Genomic DNA, 22,549 nt, shown 5'->3' with positions numbered 1-22,549 from the left:
GGACCCTTTGAACCCCCGAAACATGCTGTACGTTTATGATACAAGTGTCTGAACATGTTCTGTTTTTGAAGCTTTCCTACTCAAGCAAAGAGCAAACCTTCGGCAACCACTTCAGAGATCTGCCTCCACACCATTTAGGACCTGGATGAAACACCTTCTGCTTTAATAGATCCAGTGCTCTATTCCTTTATTCTACTTTCCAAATTCAAAGTTTTAAGATAGGATCAAATTTGATTGGTGGCTATGAGAACCCTCCTGGACCAGATACCTTTATCCTTTATATAGCACAAATGTATCACACCAAATATGTAAATAAGTGTCCATTAAAGCCCATTCACAGGGGCTAAGAAGGATATGTGAAACAAGAAAGTTCAAAAGGAAACAAATCATTCATGATTCACTTGCTCCACCAGTGTCCCCACAATCACAATTCGTAGTGCATCCACCACCAGGTGACAACATTAAAGCCTCTTACCAGATCATGTGGACCATCATATAGTATGGTCAAATGCACATGTTACACCTCAATATGAAGGGACATTCCAAAGTGCCAAATGTGATCCCGTCAGGGTTGGCTCAACAGCAGGATGAAAAATAAAAAGTATATACGCCCATAGTGTAACCCAAAAAAAACATTTATTCAAAAAATAACAAGTAAAACTTGCAAAGGGAATCACGCTTGGGCAATAGGTTTAAAAAACTTGCATATAGCAATAAAATATGTTATAATTGCTCTCCCAAAAAGCAGCAGGCTGAGTGGCTGCACCGAACTCAACCGCTTTAGACAACCAAACTTTAGATTTTAAGTACAGGTTCACCTATAACATTGGCTTTTTTTTTTTTTTTTTACATCAAGCTATCTGTATGTGAGAGGCAGCAAGGGGCCTTCAGTGAATGTGCTCAAGCATTGCAAACAGGTGTGTTCCAGGATCACCAGATGACTAATAAAAGGTAGAGGAATAGAGACTTGTGCACTAAAGCAATGCTTGGGGGAAAAATTGAATCAGGTATGCTTGTGGTATCTGAACATTCAAATATCATCGTTCGCTGGATTGCATTTAACCAAAAACGATTGATCTTTATTACAATAGAAAACTAGAGAATTTGCTTACCATACACCATTCACGGGCCCTGATCTTCATACGGTTAAAACTGCGCTCTTCTGCATACAGAGCTCCCATAAAGGATCCAATAGAAGTCCCTCCAACCATGTCGATAGGAATGCCGCTCTCAATCAGGGCCTTGATGACACCTACTTGGGAGCAGCCCCTGTGAGAGAAGAATCAAGGCACAGCATTACATGACTGATTGGATGCTCCACTGTAAAATACATTGATTACACACATTTCGTGACTTCCGTGATAATCTGGGACAAATGATTTATAAGCAAGAATTTCAACTATTATCACAACTATTATCACAAAAACAAGCAAAAAACAAAAATATATGAACAGATATAGCTTATAAATAAGTTACTACATATGTTAAATTGCAGGTATATATGCATATTTATTTTCTATTTAAAAACTGCAACATGTTGCAGATTTGACCCTCAGAGTCCATTCACACAGGGGCAACACGACTTGCAGCGTGGCTTTGGGAGGCAACTTGGACATGACTTGAGTATGAATCACAACGCGACTTCAACACGACTTGGGGCAATTTACAACACGACTTCAAGTCACCCCCAGGCCAGGCGACTTTGGCTGTGGCTAATCACAGAATAAGCAGCTCTCGAGGGGGAACTCCACGCCAAATTTTAAATAAAAAACTGGCATGGGTTCCCCTCCAGGAGCATACCAGGCCCTTAGGTCTGACATGGATTTTAAGGGGAACCCCCTACGCCAAATTAAGGCATGGGGGTCCCCCCAAAATCCATACAAGACCCTTATCCGAGCTCGCAGCACGGCCAGTCAGGAAAGGGGGTGGGGACGAGCGAGCGCCCCATGCCCTTAACATGAGGGGGGTGCTTTGGGAAAGGGGGCGCCCTGCGCCCCCCCCCACCCCAAAGCACCTTTTCCCCATGTTGATGAGGACAAGGGCCTCTTCCCGACAACCCATGGCTGTTGGTTGTCGCGGTCTGCGGGCAGGGGGCTTATCGGAATCCGGGAGCCCCCTTTAATAAGGGGTCCCCCGGATACCGGCCCCCCACCCTATGTGAATGAGTATGGGGCACACCCTACCCATTCACCTGAGGGGAAAAAAATGTCAATAAAAACACACACTACACAGGTTTTATTAGGCAGATCCGGGGTCTTCTTCCGACTTCGGGGGTCTCTTCCGCCTCTTCTCCCGGTGTCCGGTTCTTCTCCTGCTCTCCGGCCTAGAATATTGTGTCTTAATTTATTGCCATCTTGTTTGATAACCTAATATTCAGGGTTTGTGAATAAAAAAAGTTCTTCAGAATTGTAATCTTTATTCTAACCAAAATAATTGTGTAGGTTGTCAGCAAATTCCCTACTTTTCTTCAGTCAGATACAGCAGCTCACCATAGCGAATGGGGAGTATATCCAACATGTATTATGTATGACTGGTGACACGACACCAAGGTCTTTAGAGGGTTCTATTATTCCCAAGTGAATGTTTGGAGTTCCTGATGATTGGGTAGATAAAGCAGTACCACCCCCTGCTAGTTTCAGTTAGGGAGTCCTACTTGCAGGTCTCATGCTGATACTATTATTCCACTCCAGATATCATTACTTATCGGTTAATTATAAAAGGTATTTTTGGCTCTCCAGCATGAGATGTGCAGATTACATAGTGTCAGCCTGATTTGAGGCTGATTTACATACATCTTACATCTTCTGACCTTGAAACACATCAAATCCCCCTTTGTGAGATGGATTCAGAAGTCTGAGTAAAAAAATAAATAATTCTTTACTCTTTAGATTTACCATCTGCACAAGGCAAAATGCAGCGTCTGTCACTAATCCTACACTGTCTACAGGCATTAATATTCCAGGTTATCTAGGAGAACAAGAGAACACAGATACAGACTTATTTACTGGCATGCAATGTCTACCCAAATTGCTAATGTAAAAATAGCAATCAGCTGATAAATTTCTATCATAATAAAAGAGCTTTGGATATGCAAGATCTGAAAGATAACAGCCTGTGTGGCCCATAGTAACCTGTCATAATCCAGTTGTTAAGAGCTTGTTGTGCCATTGTCGATGTTTTACCCTTCAATTATACATAAGGTGCAGTTTAGATATTCTGAAATCTTGTTGCACCATAGATGTTTTACCATGCTGTTGGAATCAAACAGGAATTAATATTATACATCTACACAGCTGTTTGTACAGCCGAACTCAGCCATATTGATACCATGCAGTCCCACGTGTGTAAAAGGAAGGAATGTGACACAAAGACACAATCTGGATATCAGAATGAGTTCTATTCAGCCCACCTGGAATGTACTGAACTTCAAAGACAATATGGTCCCGGCTTGTCTGCAAGAACAAAAGACAGTTGGTGAGCGGGAGGGGCGTCCGAGATCGAGCCACAAGATGGGAATCCAGTCGGAGCAGTTGCAATTCATGGGCAGACACTGCCCTCCAGAGGCCAAGTATGGCAGGACTGTCCGAGGTAATTAGCCTGGGGGAGGAAACGCCCCAGAGACGCTGATTGGTCTACGGGAAAAATAGGATGGGCTATGGGGTGTGGTATGGCTGAGGTATGTTTAACAAAAAGGGTTGCAACCATGAGTTCGGTCTCTCTCCCTATTCCATCAGGAGGTCGAGTCACAAGGGTCGATAAGTATAAGGCTTATATTGTACTTTGATTGTATGCTATGTATTATTGTAACTTCTATTGATACTTGATGCACGTTTTCTTATTTCCTTGGGAAATAAATGAGATTTAATTGATCTTAGACCGTGTATTGATTTCATAGCCAATGGTGATAATATTGTGATATTAACGATAACATGTGCTTGGCGTGTTGATTGATAGCTAAACTATAGGGACTAGACAAAGTAATACATAACTGATAATAATAATAATAGATTGAATTGATCAGTTACTTCATTTGGCACCCCAGAAGGCGTGTAAAACGTATTTTTACACAGAATCCACAAAAATCTAATGTATTTTTGTTTCTGAGTCCCTGTAAGTCACGAGGACCCTCAAAGACACCCAGAACTGAAAGTCATCTCTAGTGTGGACAAGATTGGCGCTGGCTCGCGAATTCTGAAACCACGCTTGGATGAGCAGGAAGATTCTGTGAGATATTTCACTGGTAAAACGCACGCGTAAAACCTGGTGAGAACTGTGACTGATATATATATATATGTACGTATTGTTGTGTTTGCTGCAAACTTGTAACCAGAGGGCAAATTGGCGCACTGGCGAGATAGGGACTGATCATCCCTGGTTATGTGATATAACCGCAGATTGACAGGATAAACCATACAATTTTGAGGGAAAAGTGGAAATATCCACGTGAGTGTGGCAAAGCTCGGTCCCAAGAGAAATTCCCTATGGCCTGCTATCGGATAGGAGGGCATTGAATAAGAGTGTGTTCTCCTAAAGAAATTCGTGGGTAAACGGATTTGTATTTGTTTGTTTTTTTTTGTAAAAAAAAAAAAAAAAGTGGGGGAAATATAGGTTTTATTTCTACCCACGTGAGAGTGAAATAGCTCTGGTAAAATAACCTGCAGCCTAAGGCATTAAGAGTGTGCCTTGTGTCTTGTATGCTGTAGAACCACAAGTCACTGGAAATTTAAACGGTTCGTATCTATTTTTTTTTTTTTTTGTTTGTTGGTAGGACTAGAAGGTAGACTAGTTTTTAAACAGCTCTGTCTTTGTGGGGGTTATCTAGTTGTTTGTCTGGTTTCTATTGTCTAAGCAACTGGTGGAGCAACCGTAGTGTGGATAGGCTAATTAGCATATCAATGGAAGCCATTGAAGGTTTCATTAGCAAGCATGGTGGGATTAGATTTCAACTTACTCACGAAAGTAAGTTAACATATCAATTCAATGAACTTTTGAGACAATGTAATACACATAACAGTCTCATAAGTAATAAATCAAAAAAAGGCAGGAAACAGAGAATGGCCAATGCCTTATGCATGTTAATGAGAATGAAAGAAATTGCGGAACAAAAAGAATTAGAATGGTTTGCTGATAGAGAAAAAGTGATGGAACGGGTAAGTGATATAGCAATGGGGATTGAAAAGGCTGATGCAGATGCTCGTAGTCGGATTAAACAATTAGTGACTGAGAAATGTGTATTGCAACAGAGATTAGATGAATTATAACAAACGTGCAAATTAAGAGAAAGTTGCATTGCCTCTTTGAATCAAAGGGAGGCTGAGAATTTGCAGGTAATCGCAAGGCTTAAGGCACAAGCAGCCATAATGGAGTTATCCTCCAAGTGTGCAATAGTGGAGGTACCCTCCGCACATGCTCAGTGTACAGAAAAGCTAGAAGTGAAACATGAAGAAAACCCGTATGCTATTATCACTGCAAATGATAGTACTGTGATGGGAATCGATGTGGAAGAAGCAAATAAAGGTGGGATAACTGCACTTGAAATTGACTCAGGAGTTGAAACTTCTGATGACTCCTCAGACAACGAAAGTGTAAAGTCTGTGCAGTCCAATCGCAGTAATAGTATCCAGCAATGTGGGTTTCCAGCGCCATATGCTAAAAAAATGGCCTATGCAGGGAAACCAGAACTAAAATGTTTTTTGTGTAAAAGGGGGTCACATTTCAAAATATTGTCGGGTGGCAAATAATGATATCGAAAGGAAATTATACCCGAAAACGACCCCAAGGCTTCATGTGTGTTATTCAGCCAGGTGGGGTAGCCATCCACAGCATGGAACCCATAGTAATCAAACCCATTTCCCGTGTAAAACGCAAATGCGGGGTCTACAAACTAAAAAGCAATATGTAGGACAGTTGCTTAGAGTCAAAATGGAGGTAGACGCATGGTTACTCAAATATAGCACTGGGGGAAACAATGTTAGCAGAACTTAGTGAGCTGCAAGCATGGTAAGAATATTCTGGTCAATGTTTCCCGGCTATGAAAAAGGTTTGATGTAAGTTTCTGGTTCAGAATATGATAGAGGACCTTGATATAGATATACATTTTTTTTTTGTTTTTTGTTTTGTACTTTCAGGGATAAACCTCTGAATTGGTATTATGTTTTTTTTTTTTGTGTGGTTAAAAGATATTTCAGTTATGAGTATTGTTTTTCTTGTGTTTCTTTAATCTTCTCTTATTGTCAGTCTTTGTAAACTCTTCCTGAGTAATATCCAATACTGCTGATTAACATAAGAATTGTGTGTAATCACTTTCTGTGTGTTCCTTTTGCCAGAGACCAGGAAGAAGTTAAACTGGTTCGTATACGGACATTTGCATTTGTTTGCAGGTCTCTCAAAGTGAGAACAGTGGGTAAAATATAGCAGAACATGGGTTAGGTTATTGTAAATGCATAATCGATTATCACATGGTACCATGAGCTCATTAGTTAGTAATTGTTTGCAAACAATGAAAAATAAATAGTACTAAAAAGGATATAAATGAAGCTACAGTGTTGTGATGAGATACATATGCTTTGTTTTGTTTTTGTTTTTCGTTTCCCCCATTAACTAATTGTATTTCAGATTGGAATGAGCACGCTCCTCAGGAGAAAAGTCCATGGATGTTGTTAACTAAAAGTTGAGTGTTTGTCATTGTTTTATGGTGGTTGTCTTGTCATGTTGTTTGTGTGATCATGGCCAGATTTTTAATTTTTTTTAACATTTTTTTTAAATTTTATTTATTTATTTATTTTTTCTTCTAAAAAATGTTTTTTTGATATTGGTTTAGTCCTCTATTTTAGTTATATTTTTATTCAGGTGGAAAAGTAGTAGGTCTAATCCACCTGAAAGGGGGGGGGGGGGGGGATTGACAATGCCCTCAGTTAGAACCAGTCACCTGAAAGGGGGTAGTGCATACATGGTAAAGATACAGATAGATGCATTGTTTTTGTAGCTTGTAAAATTTGAAGTTTTTGAGAAGCAACACTGACGTTCAGTTTTAAACATTTTTGATCATACCATGGGGATCCATTTTACAATGGGTTCAGCCTACAGAGGTCATGGTTGTTTGGATAGTTTGGTCAGAGTTGGAGAAGCCAGGAATACTGAGGTCCTGGGCTCCAAGGAGGGAACTATAAGTAAACATGGTAAGCGAGCAGATATTGTGGATAAGAATTTGATACTGCTCTTGTTTTTCACTTCCAGAATCCTGGTGGAGCGAGAATTGGAGAGGCTTCTGGAACATGGATCACAGATGATCATCTGGTTGGCAGTTTGTCTGTGCCACACCATACCACAAATTAGTTCCGATAAACATCAGGAGAGAAGGAAAACTGAAAGATTCAGATTAATACCTGTTTTTTCGTATGGACAATTTGGTGCTAATGCTGAATCTGAAAGACTGTGCCTAGCAAGAGAACTCGTGAAATATTTTTGCTGAAGTCTCTCCTGATGAATGCAAACATGTTATTTATACATGTGCAATGGGTTGGAGGTCGGGGAAGAATTATGACACATCCAATCCGTCAAAACATGAAAATGTAAAATATGTGGTTTTTGTTGGAAGGAGGAATTGAAAGAAGAAAGGTTTTAATGTATGACATGTATTGATGTAACAGAGTTAATAGGGTGCAGGTACCTAGGGGGCAGGCCGGCACTTATGCATAATAAGGTAGCTGTTGGCCAGACTAAAGGGTGCCAGGTGACACATCAATGGGGTGAAAACTTCCTCGTAGGGGTGGTGTCTCAATCCTAGCGGTCCTAGAGAGAAGCTTTCGGTTACTGGACATGCGGGACACCAGAACTAGACATGGGGAAGATACGCCTGGTTGATGTCTCACCTGAGAAGTTGAAACCCTGCACAGATAATGCCAGTGAATACACACAGGAGCATGCTCCGTTAAAATAAAGCAAACAAACGCTGGCTACCAGGGTACTGTAGGACTTCACCACATGGTGCTGCAACATCTCACGGTGGTTGACAAAACCCATCACCCTATATGTGCTGAGTATACACTGAATCAAGTGCGGTTATTGTACCAGTGACTTACTCCCAGAGATGCGGTCAAGTCCATGCAGGATGCTTATTTCTGAGGAGTAACCCGAAAGAGGAGGGATGTATTCAGCACTATATTAGGGGGGGAACAATAGCTGGGATGGGTGTTGTTAATGGAGGGTACATCAGCCTCCTGAGGAACAAACTCACAGCCATAGCTTCAGAGAAGGAGCGTGACTTTGTTACCCCGGGAGATTGGTGGCATCCTTGATAACATTCAATGAAGTCACAGAAACACTCAGGTTAGAGTGGCTCCGGATTTTGTCAACCATGTTGAGAGGTTGGTAGAGAGGACAGAAACCTGTCATTGGCTCTGGCGCGCACTCTGTGGCAGGTGGAAATATCAGCCAACATCAAGCTGATTGTACCGTCTCTGTATGAAGGGGCAGTGGCCTGATGAGTTAGCATCACCGCTCAGTAAGATTTTGCCAAAACACGTTGCTTACACTAATCCAAAGTAGTGGTCGAATGCCTGTATGGGCTGTACTAAGTTGGATTATGAAAGGTGTTATGCTGTATGTTCCCATATACAGAAGTGCAGACTCGGTCTGTATATTTGGTGGCATCAATGGGCTTACTGACTGGGGATTCTATCTTGTTGCATTTGAGGCTATATCACACATGTGTTTAGAGAAGATGAACGCTGGGGGCAGGTGGATATTTCCCTTTGTCGGAAGCATGACCACGATGTCCGTTGTATGCCAGATCAATACGTGGGGATGAACGAGTAATGTTGGGAAGTTATTTCTCTCTGTGTTCTGGATGGAGAGATCATTGCTGGGAAGAAGGCACCCGGGTATTATTTAGGACATAGGCGAGTTTGTTTCTTTGTCCTAAAGAATACCGGTGTAGAGTTAGTCATGGAACTAGAGGGTTCCTTGAACCTAACCGTAGGTAGAGGTGCATGGTACACAATGGGCATGATCTCTGAAATCCAGGCACAGGGGTGGAATTGTGTGGGTTTGGTAATTGTTGCAAACTTATATGTGTAGTTAAGCGATATTTATCTAGAAGGGTCTCCCATTTGTCTATGCAAGTTGAGGGACGATTTGACGGTGAGCTCTCTGTGTACAAATTGGAGACGTTGCTGCCAAGTCAGAGCCCTGCAACGCCGCTGCGAGCAAGCCTGCCTAATCCCGACCCGTAGTTACAGTAAAAGGTTATAGGAGGTTGGGAGCGGGGTACGTAATACATATATATGTATATATTACGGTAATAAGTTGATTTATGTTTGTGGTATAGTGTGACCTATGGGTATTGTAGGCTAGTAATATGGGCAAGAAAGGCCCTCCTCAAGACTCTGGGTCTGAAAGCTGGGTGATATGTTGCTCTGAATGGGTGCTGGTGAATGGTGAATGAATGGACACCCCTTGCCTGTACTGCCGTCCTGAATATACCCAAGATACAGAATGGTGATATGGAAGCTGTCGCTGAAGAATGGTGGAGATGTGTCAATCAGTGGCAAAGCGGCACGTGTTGGGAAACATCACATGGTAAAACAATTATGGACTGCTCCATAGGACCCGTTTCTGCACACGTTGAAAACACAGCGTGGTAAGACAATTGTGTACTGTTCCATGAGAGATGTCTCGGGAGCGCTCGTTGAAAACAACCACGCGTTACACAAGCTAAGGACTGTGCCACAGGTACTGGTTTGGAAGCACATGTCGGGGAACTACACACGTTAAGACAGTTATGGACTGTTCAATAGGAGCCGTGTCTAAAGAAGGGTGGTGTGCGCCTTTTAGGCGCAAAGCGGAATTTGTTGGAATCAAACAGGAATTAATATTATACATCTACACAGCTGTTTGTACAGCCGAACTCAGCCATATTGATACCATGCAGTCCCACGTGTGTAAAAGGAAGGAATGTGACACAAAGACACAATCTGGATAGCAGAATGAGTTCTATTCAGCCCACCTGGAATGTACTGAACTTCAAAGACAATATGGTGCCGGCTTGTCTGCAAGAACAAAAGACAGTTGGTGAGCGGGAGGGGCGTCCGAGATCGAGCCACAAGATGGGAATCCAGTCGGAGCAGTTGCAATTCATGGGCAGACACTGCCCCCCAGAGGCCAAGTATGGCAGCACTGTCCGAGGTAATTAGCCTGGGGGAGGAAACGCCCCAGAGACGCTGATTGGTCTACGGGAAAAATAGGATGGGCTATGGGGTGTGGTATGTTTAACAAAAAGGGTTGCAACCATGAGTTCGGTCTCTCTCCCTATTCCATCAGGAGGTCGAGTCACAAGGGTCGATAAGTATAAGGCTTATATTGTACTTTGATTGTATGCTATGTATTATTGTAACTTCTATTGATACTTGATGCACGTTTTCTTATTTCCTTGGGAAATAAATGAGATTTAATTGATCTTAGACCGTGTATTGATTTCATAGCCAATGGTGATAATATTGTGATATTAACGATAACATGTGCTTGGCGTGTTGATTGATAGATAAACTATAGGGACTAGACAAAGTAATACATAACTGATAATAATAATAATAGATTGAATTGATCAGTTACTTCACATGCAATCACTTTTCATATGGAAGGTGCAGTTTAGATATTCTGATATCTAAGGGCAGGAACAGATGCACATTTTTTAGTTGGGTAATTGTGCAACCAAAACGAACAGCTATTAAATGCTTTATTTGGGACATATGGGGCAATAGAATCAGTTACATGAGAAATATTAGCAATGTGACCAACCAAGTAATGGCAGGACCGTAATGAATCCGTTGCATTGCCGATGTGCTATACCCGATAATAATTTCAAGAATGGAGTAACTGGAAATAATTCCTGGTCATGTTTTGCTTTCCATCTCCAGTTTTCCTCTTTTCAAATTGCAGCATAATGCAGCAACTTGTGCTGAAGGCCCCACTGGCACCTAGTGACGGAACAGCCCAGAGTGAGGAAGGCTGCTCCTCTCCTGCTCCAGTCACATGACAAAGCAGAGGCATGGCATCCCTTGCTCTGAACTGCCCTGGTCTGGCAAGTGTGTTTTGATTGGGGAGGGGAGCTGTATTGGAGGGAGAAGAGCTGTTCTGTGGAAGGCAATCTGTGTATACGGGAGGGGGGAGACATCTGTACTGGGGAATGGGGGCATTTTGGCATGGGAATGCAAGTAATTATTTGCTGGACTCTGTCTACTGACCTGTGCATGATGCTCTTCTGAACCCTGCACTCTTTGTTACACACTCCTAACCCCTGCACTCTGCTCAGAATTGTGCATGTGATAGAAGTGCATTATATACAATGTGCCGCCTAATTTATTTTCCTCTTGGTTCCCCAAGGCTGACTCCCCTCCCCAGGAAAAAATATCTATGTCCCTGATGCTTTCTCTTGTCACTTCCTTGACATTATAATAAACTGCAGACAAAGCACACTTGGTAGAAACATCACAGAGGGAATGGATTTGAGGCTAGCTACAAGTCTCTACTTTTAGATCACATTAGGGATTCCGTTTGCTGGTGGCGACTTGGCAGCAACGGTGCAGGAATGCCTCGCTGGTCCAACCAGCAGGGAAACAATGCTTTAAGAGCAGGTGAATTTTTTGTCAGTTCCCTTAGCAATCTTGTTGCTGGCTAGTTAACTTCAAAGACAGAATTGCTAGTGCGGATGGTGTGGGACAACCTGTACCAGCTATAAATCTTGTTGCCCTTACACAGGTTATTAATGTAGTTGTGCACTTATCTATTCTTAGGGAAAACATACCCTCTTGGTGAGCCTTAGGAATTGCAGATAAGCACCTGAGGGCAGAGGCGGTTCTAGGCTTTTCAAATATTAGACATGAGGCCCCACTCATGCCCATAATGGGGAAAATAATTCAAACATTTTCCTGGTCCCCACCCCTAGCAATTTTGCTTCCCATCCCAACATCCCAAAAAACAAATGCACATAGACTTATATAAAAAAACTTTAATAATGTAAACATAAAGATATAGTTCACACTCACTGATTTCTCCAGGCTCACTGATTGGTTGCTAGAGGACACTGCACATCATTACTTCTTACTGATTGGTTGCTAGAAGCGCATTATTACAGCTCACCATTGGATTGCTAGAGGTTACTGCACCGTTTACTACCGCTCACTGATGGGTTGCTAGAGATTGCTGCACATCATTACAGCCTACTCATTGGTCGCCAGAGGTTATTGCAGGTCATTACCGCTTACTAATTGGTTGCTAGAGGTTACTGCACATTATTACCGCTCACTGGTGGGTTGCTAGATGTTACTGCACATTATTACTGCTCACGGATTGGTTGCTATGGGTTACTGCTTATCACTTATTGCTTATTATTATTATCACTCACTGTTTGCTCACTGGGTGGCAGGGCAGTATTATGGTGTGTGATGCAACTGTTGGAGTACAGTTGGTTGGATGACAGGATGTAGTCTGGGGTGATGGTGGGAGTATTGGGGAGAGGCTGAGGTCATACCTCCCCTATAATGATAGGGGGTAGGGTGATAGGATGCCAGAGGTGGGGTACAGGAGAAATGAAGATGATGATGACAGGAGGTAGGGTGGTAGTATGCCAGAGGTGGGGTACAGGGATGATGAGGATGTTGATAACAATAGGCATGGTGGTAGGATGTCAGCAGTGGGGTACAGGGGGGGGGTGATGATGAGGTGGGGTGGTAGGCAACTGACAGTGGGGTGCAGGGGATGAAGGTAATGATGATAATAACGGGTGTAGGGTGGTTGATGCTAAAGGTGGAGTACATGGGGGATAAAGATAAGGATGATAACAGGGGTATGGTGGTGGATGGTAGAGGTGGGTTGCATGGGGATGATGATGACAGGAGGCAGGGTGGTAGGATGTCAGGGTTGGGGTACGGGGGGATGATGACAACAGGGGGTGGGCTGGTGTGGTAGGACGCTGGTAGTGGAGTACCAGGAGGGATTCAAATGAGAATGATGACAGGGGATGGGGTGGTGGGATGCCAGAAGTGGGATACAGAGGGATGATGGGGATGTTGATGAGTGGGATGTCGGCAGTGGGGTGATAACATGGAGTGGTAGGCAGTTGACAGTGGGGTACAGGGGGGAGATGATGATGTGGGGTGATAGGCAGCTGACAGTGGGGTACAGGGGGAGATGATGATGTGGGGTGGTAGGCAGCTAACAGTTGGGTGATCATGTGGGGTGGTAGGCAGGTGACAGTGGGGTAGTAGGCAGGTGACAGTGGGGTACAGGGGGAGATGAGGATGATGGCAGGTGGTAGGCAGCTGACAGTGGGGTACAGGGGGAGGGGTGATTATGACGTGCGGTGGTAGGCAGCTGACAGTGGGCTACAGGGCAGATGATGATGACGTGGAGTGGTAGGCAGCTGACAGTGGGGTACAGGGGGGAGATGATGACTTGGGGTGGTAGGCAGCTGACAGTGGGCTACAGGGTGAGATGACATGGGGTGGTAGGCAGCTGACAGTGGGGAACAGGGAGGGGATGAGGATGACGTGGGGTAGTAGGCAGCTAACGGTGGGGTACGGGGGGATGATGATGTGGGGTGATAGGCAGCTGACAGTGGGGTACGGGGGGGGGGTGATGACGCAGAGTGGTAGGCAGCTGACAGTGGGGTACAGGGAGGGGATGATAGGCAGCTGAGAGTGGGGTATGGGGGGATGATGATGACGTGGGGTGGTAGGCAGGTGACAGCTGGGTACAAGGGAGATGATGATGATGTGGGGTGGTAAGCAGCTGACAGTGGGGTACAGGGGGATGAAGATAAGGATGATGATAATAATGACAGGAGGCAGGGTGGTAGGATGTCAGAGGTGGGTAGGGGAAGATAACAGGGGGTGAGGTGGTAGTCAGCTGGCAGTGGGGTACAGCAGAGATGATAGTAGGGTGGTGGGATGCCAGGAACAGGGGGATTAGGATAAGGATGGAGATGATGACAGCGGTAAGTTGGTAGGAAGCTGACAGTGGGAAGTATTACAGGAGGTAGGATGCCAGGAACAGGGGGATGAGGAGGATAAAGATGATAGCATGGGGTCAGTAGGTGGCATCATATGCCGGATTGCATGCATATCATCACTCAGGGCAGTGTGAGCGCAGGGGTGGAAGGCAGCGGTAATTCTCCTGGGGGGGCCCTCAGTCAGGAGGTGATGTCACAAGTTGGGATGTGTCAGTGTTGGGCACGGGCAGGACTGTACCTTTGAGGCCGTTAGTTGCAGACTGGCTCCTGGACGATAGCCAGGCATCAGCTCTGACAGGTCCTCCTTCATTTCAGAACGTCCACCCTGCAGAGTAGATCGGGGAGCCAGGGGAGCTGCTCAGTCACTGCAGGCATTATCCAAGCTCTGCACATAGTCGGAGTGAGAGATCGGCAGGAGGGAGGAGCCGGGGGAGAGGAGTACATGGCTCCACCCACTGACCCTCCGACCTCAAGCAGTGGTCAGTGACAACCTGCCCCTGGGTGGGGAAAACGAGTTGCGGCCCCAGACGAAAGACGGGGACACCGACCAGGGTACATTCCCTGCAACTCCCACACGTGTGTTTGGCATATTAGGCGGCCGCGAGACCCCTGGGAATGCGAGGCCTTAGGAGGCTGCCTTATTTGCCTAATTAGAGAGCCGCCTCTGCCTGTGGGATAAAGGATATCCTTTTCATCCATATGAGCTTTAAAAAAAATTACCAGAGGCCAAAAATGGCCTTTAGCTGGTGTACGTTTCCCTTTTTTTTTTTATCAACAGCCAGTTCTCATGTTCCATCATGTTATATTCATGTGTAGACCCAGTGAGAATGTGATGAAAGTCAGATTCAGCCTAGAATTCTTCACATGTACTAAAGAGGACCCACATGACAGATGTCAGATGACACGTATGGGAGCTGCTTCTTGCACATGTCAAATATCCTTACATTAAATGTACACAGAACTACAAGTTATGTCTGTATTCAGTTTGGTACAAATGTTTTTTTCCATGTCAGCAGCTGATTAGCCAGGAAACGGCTGGTATATGCAGCGGAGTGTAAGTTAAATCCGCTCCAGGGCTTATACTGCCTGACGAGGAGCTATCACAGTACAGAAGGGCTGCCTGTCATTAGTCAAACATCCAACGTTTTCCTCCATGTGCGCTAAATTAAAGGCAATTTATTGTCTTTTAAATTATTTTTTGCTATACATGTAACAGATATCTACTTGGTGTAAAATATATCCGAAGCTTTATGTTTTTCTTAAGAAGGGAAGGGTTAAAAACCAATTTCATAGACTTCTCTTCAATTCCTGCCGTGTAGACACAACAGGGAATAAAAAGAAATCGTTTCAGTGACCTAAATCCCCTCTTAGACAGCTGCCATTGGAACAAGTGCTCCATTGGACACATTTTCCTCTACAGTGGTGTGAAAAAGTGTTTGCCCCCTTCCTCATTTACTGTTCCTTTGCATGTTTGTCACACTTAAGTGTTTCGGAACATCAAACCAATTTAAACAATAGTCAAGGACAACACAAGTAAACACAAAATGCAATTTGTAAATGAAGGTGTTTATTATTAAAGGTGAAAAAAAATCCAAACCATCATGGCCCTGTGTGAAAAAGTGATTGCCCCCTAAACCTAATAACTGGTTGGGCCACCCTTAGCAGCAACAACTGCAACCAAGCGTTTGCGATAATGTGCAATGAGGCTTTTACAGCGTCCTGGAGGAATTTTGGCCCACTCATCTTTGCAGAATTGTCCTAATTCAGTTACATTAGAGGGTTTTCGAGCATGAACGGCCTTTTTAAGGTCATACCACAACATCTCAATAGGATTCAGGTCAGGACTTTGGCTAGGCCACTCCAAAGTCTTCATTTTGTTTTTCTTCAGCCATTCGGTGGTGGACTTGCTGGTGTGTTTAGGATCATTGTCCTGCTGCAGAACCCAAGTTCGTTTCAGCTTGAGTACACGAACAGATGGTCGGACATTCTCCTTCAGGATCTCTTGGTAGACAGCAGAATTCATAGTTCCTTTTATCACGCCAAGTCTTCCAGGTCCTGAAGCAGCAAAACAGCCCCAGACCATCACACTACCACCACCATATTTTACTGTTGGTATAATGTTCTTTTTCTGAAATGCAGTGTTCCTTCTACGCCAGATATACTTGGACACACACCTTCCAAAGAATTCCACTTTTGTCTCATCGGTCCACAGAATGTTGTCCCAAAAGTCTTGGGGATCATCAAGATGTGTTGTGGAGAAATTGAGACGAGCTTTAAAGTTCTTTTTGCTCAGCAGTGGTTTTCTCCTTGGAACTCTGCCATGCAGGCCATTTTTGCACAGTCTTTTCCTGATGGTGGAGGCATGAACGCTGACCTTAACTGAGGCAAGTGAGGCCTGCAGTTCCTTGGACGTTGTTGTGGGGTCTTTTGTGACCTCTTGGATGAGTCGTCGCTGCGCTCTTGGGGTAATTTTGGGCGGCCGGCCACTCCTGGGAAGGTTCACCACTGTTCCATGTCTTCGCCATTTGTGGATAATGGCTCTCACTGTGGTTCGCTGGATTCCCAAAGCTTTGGAAATGGCTTTATAACCCTTTCCAGACTGATAGATCTCAATTACTTTCTTTCTCAATTGTGCCTGAATTTCTTTGGGTCTCGGCATGATGTGTAGCTTTTAAGGATCTTCTGGTGGACCTTACTGTGTCAAGCAGCTCCTATTTAAGTGATGCCTTGATTGTGAACAGGTGTGGCAATAATCAGGCCTGGGTGTGGCTAGAGAAATTGAACTCAGGTGTGGACAACCACAGTTATGGTATGTTTTAACAAGGGGGGCAATCACTTTTTCACACAGGGCCATGATGGTTTGGATTTTTTTTCACCTTTAATAATAAACACCTTCATTTACAAATTGCATTTTGTGTTTACTTGTGTTGTCCTTGACTATTGTTTAAATTGGTTTGATGTTCCGAAACACTTAAGTGTGACAAACATGCAAAGGAACAGGAAACGAGGAAGGGGGCAAACACTTTTTCACACCACTGTATACACATTCTGGTGAGAACCTAAAATTATGGATATTTCCTCACTTTCAGGTCTGGTGACAGTGGTCCCCCCCCAAAAAATAGAAAAGGACACAGACAGAAAAAAAAAAAAAATACTGTCGACCACCCATCTACACTACATGTATGAATCAATCCTAGCTCTTAGGTTTCGCACAAAAGTAAAGTTTGATAACAATTGGCAAGTGTGGGAAGTATGGCACAAAAGAACTCTAGCCACGTAAACCCTAGACTTTGAGCCTATTTACTTCTAGTGGAGAGTAAGGATTGCACCGGACCATTCATATTCATACCCATATCCATTTCTTTTCTCTCTTATTTGGACACAAGACAGACCAGTCTTTGAGAGTTATACCTTACTTGTTATGATTTAGTTTAGAATATGTTCTGCATATATGTATTCTATGCATCTCCCAAATGTTTGCTTGTCCCTCCCCCCGGTTACTTGTCCTGTTGATGCTCACACCTTGAGTACTCGAGCAGCGAGGGGGGAGGTCCTGTTGGCCTCCTGCTCCCAGCCCACGCCGACATCCTCCTCTGTGTAATGGGCTGGGCGGGGTTCGGGGGTAGCGAAAGGGGTTAATTGAGATCACTATCTTACTTGCATATTGATGTGTATCCTAACGTACAACCTTGACATGTACAATGTATGAGTCTATCTATGTGTAGGTTGTTCGTGTTACTTTTTTCTTCCTTGCTCTCCTCTTTATCTCCGTTATTGTACAATTAATGTGGAGATGTTTGGATTATATTGTGATTACATTGTGAAAACTTTTTCAATAAAAACTAATTTACAAAAAAAAGAAAACAAAAAAAAAACAAAAAACAGAGGGGTTCTAACCTTTCAAATCTTCTTTCAAAATTTTAAAAAAAGTTTTGAATTTGGATAAGCTTTTATGCATTTTAAAACCTTTTTACTATGTACTACAATTTATAATCATATGTGTACATATAATTGGGGAAACCATATGTGCTTATTAACCACTTTCAGACCGGACCAATTTGCTGGTCAAAGACCAGACCACTTTTTGCGATTCGGCACTGCGTCGCTTTAACTGACAATTGCGCGGTTGTGCGACGTGGCTCCCAAATAAAATTGACGTCCTTTTTTTCCCACAAATAGAGCTTTCTTTTGGTGGTATTTGATCACCCCTGCGGTTTTTATTTTTTGCACTATAACCAAAAATAGAGCGACAATTTTGAAAAAAACGCATTATTTTTTACTTTTTGTTATAATAAATATCCCCCAAAAATATATAAAAAAACATTTTTTCCCTCAGTTTAGGCCGATACGTATTCTTCTACATATTTTTGGTAAAAAAAATCGCAATAAGCGATTATTGATTGGTTTGCGCAAAAGTTATAGCGTTTACAAAATAGGGATAGTTTTATAGCATTTTTATTAATTTTTTATTATTTTATTTTTTTACTAGTAATGGTGGCGATCAGCGATTTTTATTGTGACTGCGACATTGTGGGGGACCCATCGGACATTTTTGGAACCATTGTCATTTATACAGTAATCACTGCTATATAAATGCAGTGATTCCTGTGTAAATGACACTGGCAGTGAAGGGGTTAACCAGTGGGTGGCAGTGTAGGGGTTAAGTGTTCCTAGGGGTGTGTTACTAACTGTGGGGGGGTTGGGCTTTCATTTAGTGAACACTGATCTCTGCTCCAATCACATGGAGCAGAGATCAGCGTCACTAGTTGCTAGGCAGAATGGAGAAATGCTGTTTACTCTGCATTTCCTCCATTCGGCCGCTCCGTGAGACGATCGCGGGGATGCCCACGGCGATCGAGCCCGCGGGTCCCGCGACCGGACTCACGGGGGTCCCGACCAGCGCGGGAGCATGCCGCCGCCGGCGCGCTCCCGGTGGCAGGGCGGCATTGAATATTGGACGTACCTGTACGCCAATATGCCTGCCCGTGCCATTCTGTCGACGTACATCGTCGTGCGCTGGTCGGGAAGTGGTTAAATTAGCTGTTTGTGCTTTCTGTTTTACCAGCCCTCTAAGGTCCTTGCAATCTAAGGTCCCTACTTCATATAAATACAAACACAGACATATGAATACATATACTTTTACTAGGCCCTATTTAGACTGGAGCCAATATATAACCGGTCAACATGTTTTTGGGGCATGGGAGGAAAATGGAATGCCCAGTGGTAATCCACGCAAGCCCAGGGATAACATGCAAACTCCATGCAGATATTGTTCTAACTGGGATGTGAACCAAGATCCCTAATGTTGCAAAGCAGGAGTGCTAACCATTAAGCCATTGTTTTTTCTATTTTCTTTATTATGGTCTGAGCTAAAATACTGTATACCATTTGGTCAGGACAATGCTGAATATAAAACATTGCATATCAATATTCTACATCCTCATTTATAACCAGAAGGTGGGTCTGTAGCATCCTTTTCGTGTTAAGCATTGTAGCTTTACTGATACAATGCTGAAAAAGCCTGTTTACTGAACTCTGCGTCATCTGAGCAGTGCCTCATCCCTGCAAGCTCTGGCCAAAAAAGGGAGGCAGAGGGCAAAGGTATAGTTACCAGGAATGGGCTCGGGCATGTTCGGATTCTTAGTCCCAACCCACCAGCCCGATCTTGCCATGAATCCGACACTCCACACTGCTGAACACAGGCAGTAGGACATTTCCCGGTGCGCAGCTGCACAGATCAGCAAATGTCTCACTGCCTGTGATTAGCGGTATGCAGTGTCGGCTTCCTGGCGAGATCGGGCAGGTGGGTTGGGACTAGGAACCCGAACACACCCAAGCCCATCTCTGACATTCACCAGTGCCTTTGGTCTCCCTATAGCTATTCTTTCCCCAATACTGACTTACCATGCTTTGTTCTGCACTGTGCCTCTGTGTGGAGACATCAATTTTGTTAAAGACATGGCTCTGCTTACTAATACTTCCCTACAGTCTCAGGCTGTGCAAGACTGTGCCACAATTAGACCCTACTTCCGCTGTTCAGTGTACAGGAGCTGAGCTTCATAAAGGCTTTGCTCCATATGCTGTGTCCACAGCTCATTTATATAGCTAACTAAGGGAAGCTCCTCCTCGAATTCAGTGATGAGAGAGCTTAAGAGGAGGAAGGAGTCTGTACAAGAGGGAGGAGGTGTGTACTGGAGGGGGGGGGGGGAGGCTCTGTACTGATAGGGAGGTAGGGTGTGTGTATTGAGGGGGGGCTTTGTACTGGTGGGGAGGGAGAAGGTCTGTACTGGAGGGAAGGGGTCTCTACTGGAGGGGAGGAAGAGGTCTCTATTAAGAAGAGGCTGGGAGGGTAGTATGCATTATAGGGGTAGTATGTACTAAAACAGTTTGGAAAAGGGGGGGGGGGGTTCTGTCTTGTGGAGGTCTGTACTGAACAGGGGCTAGGAGAGTGGACTGTGCTGAGGAGAGTTTAGGGCTATGGATAAAATCTATACTGGGTAAGGATTTGAAGCAGTGAAGGCAAATCTGTGCTCTTGAACTCTGTGCCCTACACATTCACACTATGTTGTTCATTTGTTGGTGTGTATCATTGTATTCTCTGCAAGAGCTGTTAGGTTGCTGCACTATAAATAGACTGTACTAAGGGTTGTAGCTAGCTGAACAAATACATTATTATTATTTTTATTATACGGGATTTAGACAGCGCCAACAGGTTGTGCAGTGCTTTACAATGTTAGGGCAGACAATACAATTCAATACAGAAGGAATCAGCGGGCCCTGCTCATTGGAGCTTACAATCTAGGAGGGAGGGAGGGTCAAGTGAGGGTCAAGTGAAGGTCAAACTCAGACAAGCGCTAGAACGCAAGTCAAATCTATTCTGGTAGGTCAAATTCCTGGAAAGGTATGGGAAAGAGGGCCTGAATCCGCAGGGTCTTAGGATTCAGGTTTTTCCAAATCTCTGGGAAATTAATGCTGAATTTAAACAACAATGGCAACTTCATTTACAAGAATGTACATCTAAGATGATGTTGGCATTAATTGAACATTACAATAAAGATATTAGGGAACTTGACAAAGAGATCATTGAATTCCAGAAACAAAATGTTTCCCTATGTGCCCATCTGAAATTTATTGAAAACTATAAACTTTTGAAGGAACATCTTGAGAGGTATAATAAGAACCTAATCTATAAGAAGATATTACATTTATTCGGGATAAAATAATACGCATATAGATGGCCACAATGAGGCGGTAGGAGATCTGGCACGGATGAGAGGAGAAACAGGAGAAATCCGGGTAGGGGTCAGCCACAAAGTGATGGAGACACTAGAGATGGAACGGATTCAGATTCATCTACCCTATCCTATTCTGCCCGCCCCACTCAATTTACACAGCCCCCGAGAGGAAGAAAGAGACAAAAGGGATCAAGAAAAAAAGATAAGACAACTGGGGGGAATGGGAACAGGGGTGGTAAGGATAAAAGAAGTAGAGAATATGCTAATGACGGATCTTTTGATCTGGAGAGAACAATTGAAAACATAAAGGGAATTGATCCCCGATATGAACACACTTCAGGGGGAGCAGTAGGCTCGGACATCCTAACGGGTGGTAATAGAGCCTTGTCTCCCTCACCATCCACCCCGGAATGGGGGCGCTATTCCTAAAAGTGGTAAAGGAAAGGATTTTCAATTAATTCCTCCCTCTCAGGATCCCCCCAACGCACAAACCGCCTCGCAAGGCCTAGAGAGATTTGCGTACAAAAAATCGATAGATAATCAGCTGCAGGTGATTAATCTATCATGAAAGAACCTTTCACAGGTAGAATCGGAGGTTCTAGGTCTAGGTCCAAGTTTTTGCCCCTCTACCCATACAGATAGTTTTGAACTAGTCAAAGACTTCAATTTGTTTGCCAGACGTTTAACGTAAAAGTATATGTTTGATGAGGAGAGAAGGAAGAAAAAACAGGTGCTCATAGAGCGAGAGAAATGGAAAGGATTTACGGTTAAGGATTTCCTAGCTCTCAAAGATTTGATGGATTTGTTAGATGAAAGTGAAGGGTCCTTGGGTGGTCCTGCTGAGGAGCCTTCCCCGGCGGTTATGGGGGACCCTCCTCACGCAATTCCACCCAGGGAAATACCTAAATTTCTTTAAAAAATCTACTAACTTTCCCTCACTTAAAACAAACCCTAACATATGGACTTTCCTACAACAAGTGACTCCCTCAGACGAAGTCGGATATGACGAAACGCGTCAGTCGTGGCCTACCGGAAGTGACGCCTGCGCCTCACGAGTGTGTTCCAGCCATCCGAATGATCAGAGAGACTTCCGCTGATTCTATATGAACTGTAATCTTTCTCTTTTGCGGCGGACGTTTCTACTAAACTGGCACAGTGCACTTTATTATATGCTACATATATTTTACATTTTGGTACGCATGTTTGTACTAGGGGGGTTGTGGGCAAAATTGAATCAAATTGCTTAAACGGGATTACGCTATGTGGACATTGTATTATTTTTTATGCATTCCCGGAGCCCTATGGT

General features: G+C 43.8%; 1 protein-coding gene across 2 annotated transcripts in view; it reads right to left on the bottom strand.

Annotated features, from left to right (window-relative positions):
• Window positions 1–22,549, bottom strand: part of PNPLA7 (patatin like domain 7, lysophospholipase) — a 620,671-nt gene that overhangs the window by 86,093 nt on the left and 512,029 nt on the right. For both annotated transcript variants that reach the window (XM_077476726.1, XM_077476735.1), the window contains one exon: window positions 1,113–1,269. In XM_077476726.1, coding sequence (XP_077332852.1) covers window positions 1,113–1,269 — 157 coding nt within the window. The remainder of the gene's footprint in view (window positions 1–1,112; window positions 1,270–22,549) is intronic.

Source organism: Lithobates pipiens, unplaced genomic scaffold (genome assembly GCF_037356315.1).
Source record: "Lithobates pipiens isolate NorthernLeopardFrog02 unplaced genomic scaffold, aLitPip1_a1.2 Scaffold_1, whole genome shotgun sequence".
NCBI classification, from domain to species: Eukaryota; Metazoa; Chordata; class Amphibia; order Anura; family Ranidae; genus Lithobates; species Lithobates pipiens.
Note: the sequence above shows the minus strand (reverse complement) of the source record. Positions and strands in the feature narration are given on the sequence as shown.